General features: G+C 39.9%; 1 protein-coding gene across 1 annotated transcript; it reads left to right on the top strand.

The window, feature by feature from the left end:
• Positions 1–16,188: 16,188 nt before the first annotated feature.
• On the top strand, positions 16,189–16,491 carry LOC122967365 (small integral membrane protein 36-like). The gene has a single exon (XM_044331975.1). It carries the CDS (start codon positions 16,189–16,191, stop codon positions 16,489–16,491), a length of 303 nt encoding a protein of 100 aa, XP_044187910.1.
• Positions 16,492–16,505: the final 14 nt, after the last annotated feature.

Below are 16,505 nucleotides of genomic sequence, written 5' to 3'. Positions count from 1 at the left end.
TGTAGTGAGCTCATGAACCTCCTTTCCAGGCGCAGCAGGAAGCTGTTTTCAGCCAACAAGCGCTGATAAAACCCCACTGTACGCTACCTGCCACAGTTAACGACTATCTGGTGAGGAAAGTGGAACATTTAGCCACTAAAGAGCCAGATAGATTTTTTTTTTTCTCAGGAGTGGGTGGAGCGAACACCAAACCAGAGTTAAGAAGGGAGTGAATTTTGGATTTACATTCATCAGGTGGACACACACACATATAACTGCAATGGGATGATCATGTTTCTATGTGTCTGCTGCTGCTGCTGCTGCTGCTGCTAACACTTTTATGCTAGCTTTAACAACCTTGTAAGTGATATGTTGGTACTGTGTGTCTGTTAACTTATTGTGTGGAGATAAAAATGAATTAATACAGCTTTAAATGTTAATGTGCAATGCATTTTTATCACTGAAACACAACACAACCTTGAATTTTTGATGTTTTTCATTCAGTTCATTCATTTTTTTAAAGGTGTAATATGTTATTATTCCACATTAAAATGTCTAAAAACAACTAGACCTATGTTATATATTTTGTTGAGTTGTGTACTTACATTATCCCAAATGTTTCCAACAATTTTCAAACCCAAAGAAATCTGTAATTTAATCAAAGTAACGGACCGTTTCATTTGGTCGCATGTCAATGGCGTCATACCTCCTCTACCAAAGAGTAAACACGCACAAGATGCATACGGCGAAGATAGGTGAAGATACTTCCACATTCCACTTTAGCTCCTGCATATATATCCAAGCTACTAAGCTCGTATGCTACCATGTGGTCACTTAGGTCTTCCAACCAAGACCTGTTCCAACCAAAACCCTAAAAACCAAAGGCGACTGTGTTTTTGTTGCCCTGGCACCCAGACGTTGGAACAATCTCCCCGCTTCCATCAGATCAGCTGAATCTATTGACTGTTTCAAAAAACACCTAAAAACTTACTTTTTTAGAATGGCTTTCTCATAACATTTCATAAATTCAAGTGTGCGCTCTGGGAGATGACTGCATGCTTGCTGTATGTGTTCTTGAATGTGTCTTTCATGGTTTTTGTGTCCCAATGTCACTGTAAAGCACTTTGTAACCTGTGTTAAAAAAAGGTGCTATATAAATAAAGTTTTACTTACTTACAAATAACTTGCCAATTAAACAAGATGCTATTGTTGGTTTATACTTCTGTCAGTTTTTCTTTTGTTAAAATGTTTCATTGTGATACATCAAGAAAGAGGAAAACTGACTTTGAATTATTTACTGTTGGTTCTCATCTGTGTTGGATTAGCAAAAGTGTTGCAATGTTGCTCGCAGATGATCTACATGCTCACAAACTGCTGAGACAGCATGTTCATTTTCCAAGATGACGCGTCACTTCCTAATTAAACCTGGGAGTATAATATTGCTTTTTTTTCCTCCTTAAGCAGTGATTTAAATGAGCGAAACCCATCTGGACACACAGTTCACACATCTCTAATTTACAGAAAATAGGTTTTTTACCACTTAAATGTACTATACACACCACATTAAGTAGTTTAAAAGTGAGTTTACTCATTTAAAGACAACTGGGGCTCGTAAGAACACAAAAGGAATGCTTTGTATGTAGATTTTTATACTGTATACAAGAACAGCTGTTGGAGGTCACAGTGTAATCCGACTGTTTTATTCAGCACTACACCACATCTGAATCTTGTTTCTACAATTTAAAGTTTGTGGTCAACAGCAGAAGAGGAACTTTTTTTAAAAAAAGGACAGAATAAAAGAAAAGTAACACCCTGTTGTCAATTCCATCATGCATCAAGAATGATTAGATCCATGTGTGTGAGGGAAAATCATGACCAGTTGTTTTACTCGAACTGGGACTTTTTTTTCTTTTCTTTTACAGGCAGTTTGTTTGGCTTTTCCCCGGACGGCGATTGGTATCACTTCTTCTGACGCACATGCAATGCAAAAGACGGGAAAAACTGTATGAATGGGCAATGTGTCAGCCTCTAGCTCATCCTCCCACTGCAGAGAACTGATAAAACATTGGTGCAAGTCATTTATGAATACCAAATACGAGCCTGTTTTTATACAGAATATAAAACTCTCCCGAGTGATTTCTGGAAAAGCTGTTTCTAATCTGCAGCGCTCACTTCACGGACTCGAGAGCCAGGGGCCTGTTTCACGAAAGTGCTTTGTGAGCATTGTTTACACACACAGATTACAAGTGATGGCAAAGACCCATTTCACAAAATGATTGTCAATTGCAAATTGCAGATACGTTTCTGAACCCTACAAATCCTCTCTCACGTCTTTCCCGCATAAGCAGCGAGCGCGGTGCTAAATTCGACTAGTTAAATATGTCAAAATCAATAAGAGTGGAAAATATCTCTCGTTCCAAATCACGTCTTGCATGTTGCAACTTTGGCAAAAACGGGCCCCTGAGTCAGAGAAGTGTTTGTTAATCAAAGATTTGCCCCTACTTTGCTGATTTAACTTGTCTGTTGCATAAACGTCTGACGAGAGCACATTAAGCAACTGGAAACTGTCTCACTGGTCACATATGATGCATTTTAGACACAGCTGTTTAAAATGGGTTATTTTAAGCTCCAGAGGATAATGACAGCGTGCCATTAATGTGTCTACGGCAGCATATTGTTGCCATCATGACAAAAAAACACCATTTGGTCAGTTTCTTGTTAAAACAAGGTCATTTTTATTTGTATTGAGAAAAGAACTAATGCCACATACCACAGCATTTATAGCCTTAATAGTTTAAAATACTTTACTTTAAAATAAGTAAAACACATATGTAACAGTACAAAACTCAACAATACATTTACTGTAGATTATAACGAGAAAAACTTGTTATATTATGCAAGTTATGCAGCACATTGCTGCTCTGTATGTGGTGATTTTTCTTCTCTGGTGTTGAGAAAGAGCTTCATGAATAAATGATTTGTTATGATATTATTAGCTAATGTCCAGAAGGAGGATTTAATAGTAGTTTAAAATCCTGCTGTTGCTTTGGTCTGATGTCACAGTAGAGTACTATTATAAGAAAATGTATTTATAACAAGTTTTGTAACAAAGAAATACATATTTTCATTATTAAATGAGAAAAAATACCTTGTTTTTACCAAACCAGCTCCAGTGTAGATCAACAGGTGTCATAATGCCTTGCAGGATGTCCATCCTTACATACAGTTTATGGTCTGGAGAGGATCTTTAACATAAAAACAGGCAGATAATCTCTCACTAGGCTGAAGCTTTGGTATTTTTGGTAGTTTGTTCGAGTTAAAGACAAGAGAGACTTCAGACTAAGTGCAGAATAATAGAGAAAAGGTTTAAAAGGAATGAGATAAAACAAAAATGAGCTTCTGTAAACCTTCTCAAAACTCTTCTATCACACACCTGCAGCTCATTCTCCTGATTAAAATGTCTTATCTCCTGTCAGTATCTTTATATTAAGTGTTTCAAGGACAATCCTGGCAACCGTAAGCCGTCTTTCCTCTGCTCTGTATATTAACTAAATAACTTGAATGGCTCGGGGAGGAAATAAGAAGGTGTGTCTGACAGGCCCTCAGAGGTCATTTAACATAACACAATGATGTCATGGGAAGTAGCTTCTTCACAGCGCTCGGTTTCCTTTTCATCTGAACAGCTGAGCTATGTTGTGGAGCTGAAACTTTCCTGCCTGAGCCTCATAAACCTCGAGCTCACTCCCAAACTGTTTCCACAGCCCGCTTCACCTCCTCACGCACAGTTCATGTACCGAGATCTGCAGCAAAATATGTATTGTTGAGGCTGAGTGAAAAATGTTGCTCGTATCCTATTTTTTTTCAATTGTTCATATTTATCTGATAAAACATGCAAATCACTCCCACATCTGTTTCCAACAAGTTTAAGTTACAGCATGAATCTTTGCTTTTTTTTTATTGAATTTAGGCCTCTCCCTGCACACAAATCAATTCAGCTTTTGCTTTATTCATGTGTTGGATATTGTTTTTTGACTTCTGACGTCCAGGTTTTCATTGCAGCTGTGAAAAGTATCATTTAAATGTAGATTGTATGTAGATGTATGTGAAGCAGCCAGCTTGTAGTAAAACTCAGAATTAGCAACTATGCTGCAAAAACATGGAACCAACATCCTGATGATCTTTTTACCACCATCATTTTACCAATTTGGCCAACTTTTGGCACTTTTACATCAAAATTACAATTTTCAGCTATCTCTACAACTATTGGATGGATTGCCTTGAAATCCTGTACAGGCATTCATGGTCCCCAGATGATGAATCCTAATTATGTTAGTGATTCACTATGACGATTGATTTTGATTGAACTATTGGATGGATTTCCATAAAGTTTGGCACAGATGTTCAGGTCCCCCTCGAGATGAGTTGTACTGATTTTCATGACTTTTCTTCCAATTTTATGACCAAATACCTTCAAAACTAATAACATTCCCACCAGCCTCAGCCTGTACTTTGTGTTTAGTGCTAATTTACAATTTAACAACCAACAACTGATGTTTAGCAGGTATATTGTGTGCCATGAACACCTGCTAAACATGAGCATGTTAGCATCATCATCATTGTGAGCATGTTAGAATTAGCAATGTGCAACCTAGCAGAGCTGCTAGCATGGCTGTAGACTCTGTGATTATGTCAACACTGACGTCTCATTTTAAAACTCTGTTTTCTTGTAAAGACTACTTGCTAGCATTTCCAGGTCGATTTGCCAACAGTGAAACATCTGAACAATAAAAAAATGACTGAAGCAGTGTCTCAAATCACACTGTTAGTGCACTTTCATGTAGTAAACTGTGTACACTATGTACTTACTGGCGTAGCGCACAAATTTTGACAGGGTAGCGTTGTCTCAAATCAAACACAGCCGTTATGCACTTACCGGAAATGACGATCGCAAATTAGCATTAGCTAGTGTTAGCATTCGTGTTATCATTTGCGCCACCAAATCATTATAGACTGCTAAATTAACCCAAAAAACATACTGATGGCTTAAATATGACAATAGTATAGTGGTGCTTAGTGCTAAAAAACACATGTATAACTTACATTTGTATAATGTGGCGATGTTCACCGTAGTTACAACGTACTCGGCCGCCATTTGCAGTTTGAGAAGTGGTCCCTCCCCTTCCGCTACGTAGCCAAGATGGTGACCATTGAGGGCAAGAAGTATCCATAGTTCCACACTCAACTTTTTGACCGTTTTGAGTGCACCATCCGGATACTCACAGTGCATTTCTCCATACTTCTCAGTGTGAACGCACTTATGCACTCAAAATGTTAAGTGTAAGTACAGAAGTACGCGATGATTACGCAGCATGAATCTCTTCTTCGTTGTCCTCTCTTCAGTTTGCAAACAACCAAAACAGCTCATCACATCAAATCTCTGGACAAGCGGACCGAATTATTGTTTTATGGTTGTGACGTCGTCTTGACAAAACATAAATACAAGTTAATGACGGTATGATCAACTTTGTCGACAATATAGCAAATGAGTGATCACACAGAAACTTAAAAACAACAGAAATCATTCAGATCATTTTGCAAAAGCTCCGTACAAACTCAAACATACAGTGTACAATCTTTTGGAAAAAACTTTATTTTTGGGAGAAAAATTGGTGTTTTAATCTGGATGGAGAGTTGAAATAGAGAGAAAAGGTTGCATTTAAGTTTTATCAACTTAGTGTGGATGTAAACATTTCTCTGTCTTCTTTAAAGCATTTCATTTTAGATTTGTCTTGCCTTTGTATTTGTTATACAGATCTGAAATAAAAACAACTTGACTTTTTTCAAGAATGCACTCTTCACTGTGTTTAGAAAACATCGTGTCTGACTCACATAAGTACAAAAATCTGATTTATGGGGCATTTTCAGTGAGCGTAAACATAATTCATGTGAAAATCCCAAAGTCGTAAAGCTAATAAACTTAAAAACCTAAATCCTGGTCAACAAGGGAACCAGAGGCGACTTCAGCAAACCTTTATCCTCCTGAGTGAGTGTTAACAGCGTCACTGCGGGTCCCGGTGGGGGAGGTGTGTGTTTTGATGAGATCTCGGGGTTCTTTGGCTTTTATACGCTGTGGACATTCTTGTGAGTGCTGCCTGGGGAAGAGCGTACCAGCTGCTGTGATGACGTACATGAGACAATGGCGAGGAGTCAGTTTTTACAGCTACCTGCTGATTTAAACTGGGCGTGAATGTGGCTGCTGCACAGAAACCACTGAAGCATTTAAACCAAAGACAAAGCTGGAAGAAAAAAAACACTCAAAGCCCCAACTTACGTCATTAATTAGTGAGACATGTTGTTTATCAGAGAAAATACAGCATCATTTCCACTGAATAGACAAATCTAAACTGAAATAAATAAGAATTTCTTTATGTTGCAAAACTTTTCCATGTTTTCTTGCTGAGAATGTGATAGTACTGTATCAGGAATCACCAGTTTTATTCTTTCAATTGATCAGTTATGTTTTCTGTAAATGTAACATGATGGTTTAGAAGCTGTTTAAACCTTCATCCCACTGCTAGGAATATAAATCTGGTGAAATTCCATCTATTTTGTTTTAATTAAATTAACGGATTCATTCATTTTAGTTGAGAGTAAAAAGTATTTGTATTTTCTAGCTTTCAAAACCCAGTGTGTGTATTTTCTGTGTAATTGTAGAATATAAACTCCGTCTAAGGTGATTAAAACTCCCCACATTCCCAGAAAGGGACACACGATCCGATAGGTCGGTATTTTAACACAGTTTCTATGCAAACGTTGTTCTAACATTCTGAGTTTCTTCTATCTCTTGAAACCATTCAGTCGACTCAGCTTTTAGCCACAGCGGTCCTCGTCTTCACTTTATGCCATGACATATACAGATATAAAATTTGGGTATTTCAGGTATCCTGAGTTGAAGTTTGTGAGCGTGAAGTTTAGTTGTGTCTCCCTGCAGTAGAGGAAGAGGCTGTAAAGAGGTCAGTATTACTATTTATAAAGATATTTAAATCTAAATGTTATTTATTGGTTTTGGTGCTTTTTGCAAATAATTTTACATTCTAGGCCTATGTGTTGACCTTTGACCTCAGTGAAGTCAGAAAGGTTTGTGCAAAGTTTGACTGGAGTAAAAGTTGAGTAAAACTTACTTATTATTAAATGTTTGTTGTTGCACTTTATCACGTTTTAACTTTTGTTAATTTTAACTGTAGTTATAAAGCTGTTATAAACCAATAGTTGGTTTGAGCTACACTGAAAACATTACAGAGTTCACTGATTAGTTTGTTTATTCTACTGGGAAGAGAAACTTCATCATATAAATGCATTTTGTGTGTATTTTTTCAGGCAAACCTCCATCATAAATCTTCAATGCAAAAATTAATATTAAATGTAAATTTTTTTGATTAAGCCTCTTTATTATTCTGAAAAAGAAAATGTGCAATAAGTGTACTTTGGACCAAGCTGATTGTTTTTAAAATACTTTATTTATATTCTACTTCGTTACAAACAATAGACAAGATGTCCAAAATCCAAAAGAACAAAATAGAAATTATATAGTATTTTTGTTTGTTTTTTTATTTAAACTTCATTTAATCAGTTAGTCTCATTGAGATTTCTTTTTCAAGAGAACAAGAAACATTCATGAGACAAACACATATATAAATAGATGTGTTTCATACTTGTATTAACAGCTCAAGATAAAGCAATACATACATAAATATGTATTTCTCTCCATAATTTACAGATGCATTGTGCCTATTGTGCCCATACAACAACAACAAAGAAGAAATTATGTCCATTGAATATTTATCTAACATGCAATACCCCTTTAACATAAACAGATTTCAGCAGGTTTTTAATGGTCTGTATAATCCTTCTGGTTCAGTTGGACGCTGAATGACATACATTCTGGTTGTGGGTCCTTGACGAGAGGAAACCATGAAGTCTGGGAGGAGCAGGTTCCCACACCCAGAAGAAGAGACGCAGAACGCTCTAACACAAACAGTCCACCACTCAGGAAGGAAAGGGCTCTCTTCGGGCCTTTATCAGATCTGCGAGATCCTCGGCCCGTCCGTCACCCGCCGCTATCCGAGAGGTGCGACCCCACCCGCCTCCAGTCTTCTACTTTAGGTATGAGATGAGATAATTCAGCGTACGTCATCATCAGACTCAGGGGCCGCTGATAGAGGAGGATAGTTGAAGTGAGATTTGTGGTATGTCACCATGGTTTGACACATGTATTTTTATTATCATCTGGAGCCTTGTTGCTCCTTCTTCTTTTTCTACCCCTGAAATGATTTGTACCTCAGAGACTGTAGACTCATTAAATAAATTCAAGACTCAAGATGTTTATTGTCACTCCGGTTGTACAAGTATACTTGTGTGAAATTCTTTGGCTTGGATACGCCATTACAGAAACAGTAAAGTAGAAGTCCCTGAGGATTTGGGGCCTCAGGCCAAATTTCTTTAGGCGCCTGAGGCCGTACAGACGCTGTTGGGCCTTTTTAACGACAGTAGTGGTGTGGCTAGCCTATGTCAGGGTTCAAGATCCCCCCCCCCCCGCTGCTCCCCACCTCCTGTAATCCACAATGACCTCTTTGGTTTTGGAGACGGTCACCTCGTCCCTGAAGGCCGCCTTGTCCAACAGCCTCAGTGATGGAGAGGGGAGAGTCCTGGTCTGCGGCGATGGCGGAGGAGGGGTGAGGGGATGGGGGGGTCAGCTCAGGTTTTCAGTGGAGGGAGGGGCATTACGGGAAGGCAGCGGTGGTCATCAGGTGGTCATCAGCAGGAGTGGGAGAGGGGCAGGACATTGGAAAATAGGCATAAAAGCAATTGAGTTCGTTTTATTTTCCCCTGAAATCTGTAATAGCTTTGAGTTCTTGCCACAAGTGCCGCGGGTTGTTGGACTCCATCTGTTGACTGTATTCCCTCTTTGCCTGTTTGATTGTTGTTCTAAGTCTGTTTGTATTCCTCCGGTGAGCCGGAGGTGAAGGTCCGTGCATGGAGAGCTGCACGGACATTACTGTTAATCCATGGCTTTCGGTAATGCATGGTTTTTATTGTTTTTGCGGGGACCATGTCATCCAACTGACTCCCATTCAAAAAGAGTCAACTTCTCTCCAGAAATCATATTCCATCCCCATATTTTTAAAAATTTCTTTCCCAACGAGTCATTATGGTCTCAAAATCTAAATTCAGGCTCTCTAATAAGTGTGCTGGTGGTCATCTTTGTAAATTATTGCTCCGTTAATAAGATGTGAAGACTTACAGTAGCTTTGATGTCTTCTATGTGGGTGTTGATTGTGATTGACAGCTGGCTCCTGGACTCACACTGAGTCCGACTATCGTCGCACTAATTCACTAAGTTTAATGTTCCTTGATTATGATACCTGCCCTGTTAGCACAATTTAGCTAACGTTAGCCCAAGTGTGCAGCGCTTGGTGTTCCCAGTAAGCTAGCGTTAGCTTGGGTCCGAGGTAGCAGGGCGTGTTTCCAGAGCGTGAAAGGCAACAGGACTGAGTCAGACTATTGTTGCAATATCTTGATAAGTTTCATGTTACTTGATTACAATACACGCCCTGTTAGCACAATTTAGCTAAAGTAGCTAATGTTAGCCCAGGCTTGCAGTGCTCAGTGTTCCCAGTAAGCTAGCGTTAGCTTGGGTCAAAAGTAGCGGGGCGTGTTTCCAGAGCATGAAAGGCAACACCCTGCGCTCCTTATTTGGAAGGCCATGGCTCCAAATGGAAAAGATGGCACCGACCATAAGCTGCAAACACTTAAATCTGCTTCTAACTATATAATGTTGTGTTACAAACCATTTATTAAATGTCTTTATACCACTTTCTAAATAGGGAAACTTAAAGTAAAGTGTAAATTTCGACAGGGAGGCTGTTTTCAGAGTCTGGGGGCCCTGACGTAGTTCCTAAACGTTCAATCATCCAAACTTCATACAGCTTTTTACTCACCAAATATAGTCTCACATTTGAAAAATTATAACCATTCTTGCTTTTATATATTGTGACCATTCCTCGCCTGCCTGCACCTCAGAGTCTGTGACGGAGTCTCAGCTCACAGTCCTCAGCTGTCTCCTGGTTGTGTAACAGCACCTCCTTGCTGACCTCATGGAACGTCTCTGCAGTATCTCAAACAGCCCGAAGACACAAAGGAGACGGAGGATCACGTTCACCACAAACCGCTCCCGCCCCCCCCCCCTCTCCTCTCCTCAGTGCCCTCTGCCCTACAGGCCACTTCAGACTGACAAATATTCCCCCTTTTACCCAGTAAAGGAGACTGGAACTACTCCCATTTAAAGAGCATGGACAGTGGCTGTAACCAGAACTATTGTGTAGTTGTGTAACTGTAACTGAGAAGCTTTTTGAACTTTTCTTTTTCAGTGTTATTCTCTGAAGCTAGTAATATTAGCTTTCTTTTCAGCGTGACTTAACATTTTTTTTCCCATCCATGACAGAGGAGAACTGCGAAGACCACAAAATGCATCTGTACTGCAAATTTAGTAGCTTAGTTAACATTTACTGTAGCTAAAAACAAATTAACCAAATGATCTCCTTTGGAAATTGTCTTTATTTTAAATATCTACTACAGAAATCCCTGCTGTGGTTCTGTTATATATAATATATAGCTTTATATATTATTAATGTAATAGTAATAAAGCAAAACTAGTAAATACACTTTTATTAAATAACAGAAAATTGCAGGAAAAGGAAACGTCTAGATGCAACTGAGTGTGAAGTATGAAATAAATACAGAGAACAAAGTTCTTCCTAAAGTACACTTTGTATTTATACTTTAAGCTTTTACCCTCAGGGAGGTGCTATAGACAAGTACAAAGTCCTTAAAAAGCCTCTTATCGTCTCACCGACAACATTTTGCACCTAAACCCCTCTGTGTACTTTTAAAGAATACATTTAAACTGCATCTGTTTCATCAGCCAAAGACCTATCACCAGACTCTAGTTTTCCTCAACACCATGGAGCGTTTTATCATCCTTTAGTTCGCTGATTTGGCTTTTGGCAGTCTCTCCTCTGCCTCATTCCAGCATCAGCAAGAAGTTGTGTTCAGATAAAAAGCTCTGATAAACTCACTACATTACCAGTACAAGCCAATACCAGTTTAGACGTTTCAAGAGATATAATCACAAAAATGTGTTTCTGTCCACCTGGTGAATGTAAGTCTAATATTCACTCCCTTTTAGCTGTTTCTGCTCTCTACCAACTCCTGAGGGAAATATCTGGCACTTTAGCTGCTAAACGCTCCACTATGTTCACCAGCTAGTCTACAGCTAACTGTGTCTGTTTGCAGTTTGGTGCTGAGGAGGTAGCGTAAAGTGGCTTTTTAGATCTTTTTCTCTGAAAACAGCTGCGTGCTGCGGCCCAAAACGATGCTATAAGAGCTCTGAGAGTGAACCAAAAGTAAAAAAAAAGTAAAGTTACAGCTGGACGCTGCAGCTGCAGTGTGTAGGATTTATTTAGCATGTAGCGGTGAGGTTGCAGACTGCAAGTTCCACGCACTGCGCCTTTAAACAATGAGCTGAAAGTCACTATAAAGCTTAATAAGGCCGAGAGAGAGAGAAATCTGCTGAAATCTAAAAGAGAAAATGAAAATGTAGCCATATGTACAAAATTAGAGCCAATCATTGGGGAAGATAAATAAATAAACACAACATTAGAAGGCAGCAGGGTTTTAAGCCTGCTCTTAGACTTGGACACACCTTAGATGAGGGGATGGAAAGATTGGGAACAACAATGCAAAAAAAAAAGCCTAATCTGTCGTAGTTTTATCATTCAAAACACTGTCGCCCTGTCTGTGAGATAAAGCTAGAAGCTTTAAAAACCAAAGTGTTTTCTCTAAGTTCACATCAAAAGGTCAAAGTAGAAGGAACTCAGCATGTTTCTTGCTCCCCATTTGTTTTTCGGCCGGTTGATGGTGGGAGAGCAGAGGCGAGGTCAGGATGTGTGTGATCGAGGGGGGAGGGATCACCGCAGGGGGGAGACGCCACGCTGTGAAAGCAAACAAACAACCTGTTGGAGCTACAGGCCTGAGAGACCGAGGATGAATGTAAAGCGGAGACAAATCCTCAGCTCATACAGTCAAACAGCTGAAGGCTCCTGCAGGATTTGTCAACACATCCTTTCCCATCTCTCCCCGCTGTCAGTCTCTACGTCCCACCGAGGCTGCTGGACTCGCTGGCACCAGAGCCCGGCGCTGGGGAAGATCTAGCTCCCAGATATGAGCAGGAGAAACTCCACCCAAGAGGCCTGGTATACACACAGACAAACCTATTACATCCTCTGAGCTAATCATGCCCCGAGACCACAACACAAACATCCCCAAGACAGAAAGTCCACTCTTCCTCTTCAACTCGCTGCTGTTTTTAGAGCTCTTTATCTTTAAAACTGAAAATCAATCCTTTACAAGTTCTACTCTTTCTTGTTCTTGTCTTGATTTTTTTTTTTTTACTGTTTTTTATTGACAAATCATACCGTATCCCTTCTCATCTTTAAACTCTCAAGTGAACTGCAATGCACCACAACAATAGCTGAAAAAGGGACAAATAGATACACACAACGCCAAACATACTACACAAAGATACACACAGAAAATCAAATAAAACAAAACATAATTTCTATTATAATAGTCTCTTTGTGAAACTCAAAGTTCATAAAATGCTCAGATGGGAAAAAGAGTGTCGCTGGATCGTAGTTTGTTTTGGAATATGCTGACATGATTAGTACCTTAAAGTCGCTCAGTCGAGTTTTCTTGTAGGAACTAAAAGGAACAAAAAGAACCTTTAACAATAAGGCAATTTTCTGTATTTTTCCTATTATGAACAAATCTCATGCACAGAGCCAAACCAACAATGAACTGATCTACTTGCAAGTATCGTGTGCGCATCCAAAGCCTGATATATCTTATTCCTCTGTGTGCCGTAGACCTCCGTTATTGTCCAAAAACTATTAAAAACACATCAGTGAGTCACAGCGCTGCACTGGCTGACATGTTCCTTCATTATGACGAGTTTGGTCACGTTAGTTTGTTTAGAAACGGCTCCAAAGACTGATAACAGCGATGACGTTTTCAGTCTCCGGAGAGTAGTTCTGTGTAAGGCAGACACCATTTAGCACCACTTAGCATTTGTACTGAAGTTCTTTACAAAGTGCAATGTAGTATAAAATCATGAGGTTGTGATATGTTGCACAACAAGCTAGCTAAGCACTGCGTTCCTGCACAAATTCTATGAATTTCTTGCTTTCTCTTCAGTATTGTAGCAAGTCTTGTCAAGAGGCAAATAGCTGAAGAGCTCAGAGACTTGTGACACAGTTGCCAAAACAGTAAATTTTCATTGAGTGGTGATATATTCTTATAGTTCTGAATCTACAGTATATAAACTTTTCTGTCTTGTAGTGCCTAATAAACTCATTTGTTAAAGATATACGTGATATATGTGTGTGCGCAAAGATAAAATATAAACAATTTCTGAAACAAAATGAGAAAGACATGCAAAAAAACTACTTATTGACTTCTTAAAACACCAATATAAAAATGATATCTCATCATTCATCTTCTCTGGGGTGTGATCCATCCTAAGCAGCCTCTTAAAAATGAACTTAAGTCATAAATTATACAAACGTTTACGAACCTTGAGACAGAAATATATCCAGTCATGTCCGTCTCGATTTTTTAATGCGAATGAGAGAGATTATTTGACATTTAATCCAGATTTATGTAATATAAATCCATTGTTACATGAAAGACAATAAATCATGAGAAAATACTGACATGTGTTATGAAATACACTAAGTGGAAATGATGCAGTCATCGCTAACTGCAGTATGTAGAGTGCACTTTGACTCGTCCAGATGTCGACTTCTGGAGTGGGACCAGGCTCAGTGACGCACAGAGGTCATCATCTCTCTTTGACGGATGACTCGTCAGTGACAGCGCAGGTCGCCGCATGTTAGCCCGACACAACCCTCCCGACCCCCCCTCAGGAGCTCAGAGGAGGCCAGGCAGGATCGGGGTCAAGCCTTTTTTGCTTCTGGCATCGGTTTCCTGAACATATAGAAGGATTACAGGCGTAAAACTCAAGCGAGGAGGACTGAGGTCATTCTGCGCTGTATGTGCAGATGTCCATCTGCTGCCTACTCTGAGTGTTACACACCAGGAGACAGGAAACATCACGACTGACAGAGTTTGTTCTGCAGGGGACCTGGAGCAGATTAGTGGTTGATTTCATGCTCTCCTTGTTTATGTTATGAATACTTTTTGTGCTGCAGGAATAATCCTCGTTGGTGCTGTTCTCCTCTGTAGGTTTTAGAGTTCAGGATCAACTGCGGCGTTTGAGGCTTTTTAAATATTCAGTTAAATCGCCAATTATCATGATTATAAGAATTTAAGATGTAAAAGATCCAAAACCCCTGAAGGAAGATATTGTTCTTAGCAACATATTGTAGAGGATGTTTTATTCTCACTTTAAGTGGCTTAAGTGCTGAGCTAGAGCACCAAAACTGTCTTAAGTGAGAACTCAAGACGTCAAGACTTGATATATTGGATCAAAATATGAATTTTTGTAAAACATTACGCTCACAAAATCAGATAGGCATTCATTTGTCTGCTTGTAATGGAGGAATTTTAAACTGTAATCATGACTTCAACGTTTCCAAAAAAATAGCAAACATGTCAGTCTGAATGTGTAAAAGATTATAGAGATGACACTCAAGAGTATTTCAACTCGAATGGTTTGGTTTAAGCAGTAAACATTGTTTTTGGGAAGAACTGAGTGAAACTTATACAGACATTTTCATTTCCACAGTTAGTATAACGTTAAGAAATGTACTTTACTGTTTTATACAAACTGGAAACGACACAAGACATCTGCTGACAGACACTGCCACTCACTCTTTACTTATTTAAAACCTTTTAATCACTATCTACAGTCATTTTTTTGCAGCTGGAATAGTGTCTCAGCGTCCTTTGTGCATTGCATTTTGGGACAAGTCTCCATCAAAAGCACACTCAAAAATCAAACATTTTATATCCATACTGAACTTAATTTCCAGTACTTACATGTTGCATTCTTAAAACCTGCTTAGGACTTAAATGTATTAGTTTTGTCTGGTCAAAGTTCAACCTCCAGCTCTGCAGATGATTCTCCTCCAACTGTTGCTAACTGCTGCCCTCTGCTGTCCATCGGTCTCATAATAATCTCAAACAAGTAGAAATGACTTGTTGAGACAAACACATGCAACTGAAACTGAAAGTGTCATTTTTATAAGAAGGTGTGTGCTCACCTCACCCCACCTGCCTGCACACCAGCATGCACCTTCACACACGCCCTGTATTGTCATGTATCGACGGAGATTATATTGCTGTCCGCTGTGATAATCCCGTCTTCGTTGCTTCAGTGGAGCACAACCAGGAGTCTGACACACAGAGTACAAAGGCAGCTGGTAATCTGCCGGGATTACATGTTAAAAAAAAAAAATTATATGAGGTCACAGATTTTGGAAAAAAAAGATTTCACCTTGTTGTGTGGTTAAATTAAAACTTTTGGTATCATGCCAGCATTTTTCTGAGTGGCTTTTTAGTTGTGCTCTCTGGCCTCTATTTAGCCAGATGGCTTCCTCCGTCAATCCCCACTCACAATCAAGATTAAGATTACACCACACACACACACACACACACACACACACACACACACACACACACACACACACTGAAACATGCACTCAAATACGCCACATACAGAGTAATTAATGTGCACTTGCAAGCAGATGATATAACAGAATCTGTCACAGTTGCTGAGTTACCACTGAGGCTTAAGTTATTAAAGTGGGCCATTGATCGCAGAAATTCAAGGTTGGAGGAGTGGCGCGGATTAAAGTATTTTTACCACAAAGCCACGTATCCACAGCACTCATCTGAAACCGAGAGGTGGGAGACAGAAGCGAGGCAGAGAGGATGCAGGTTGGGAGGGAGGGGAAGGGGGGGAGGACAGGAGCGAGAGACAGATTGAAGAGGATAGATTGAGAGAAAGCCCTGCTGTCACCAGCTTGTTTCTCAGTCTGTAGCGGCCGTCGGTACCTTCTACCTTCCCTTCATCTGAGGCCTCTGATTGTTTTTGGAGGCCTCAGGGCCACCCAGCATGAAGCAGGCACCATGGGCTTTCTGGAAAACTACCAGGAGATCGATCCCGTCACTTTGAACCTTTGCATCCTCATCGCCAGCTATGTTATCTTGCTCCTGGTCTTCCTGATATCGTGTATCATGTACGACTGCCGGGGCAAAGATCCAACCAAGGAGTACGCCCCCGACCCACAACCGACTCAGTCTCCCATCAGGCTGGTGGTGATGCAGAGCTCTCCAGCCCCTGTGGGACGGTGGGACACGGCCAACATGATCACAACCTACCACGAGCCGACGCACTCGGACTTCAGGGAGAAGAAGAGCACGATGGTCTGAGCGAGACTCTTGTA

Source organism: Thunnus albacares, chromosome 17, assembly GCF_914725855.1.
Source record: "Thunnus albacares chromosome 17, fThuAlb1.1, whole genome shotgun sequence".
In the NCBI taxonomy this organism is placed as follows: Eukaryota; Metazoa; Chordata; class Actinopteri; order Scombriformes; family Scombridae; genus Thunnus; species Thunnus albacares.
Note: the sequence above shows the minus strand (reverse complement) of the source record. Positions and strands in the feature narration are given on the sequence as shown.

Coding starts and splice junctions, on each gene's coding strand:
- LOC122967365 (XM_044331975.1), top strand. CDS start 16,189: ATGGGCTTTCTGGAAAACTACCAGGAGATCGATCCCGTCACTTTGAAC.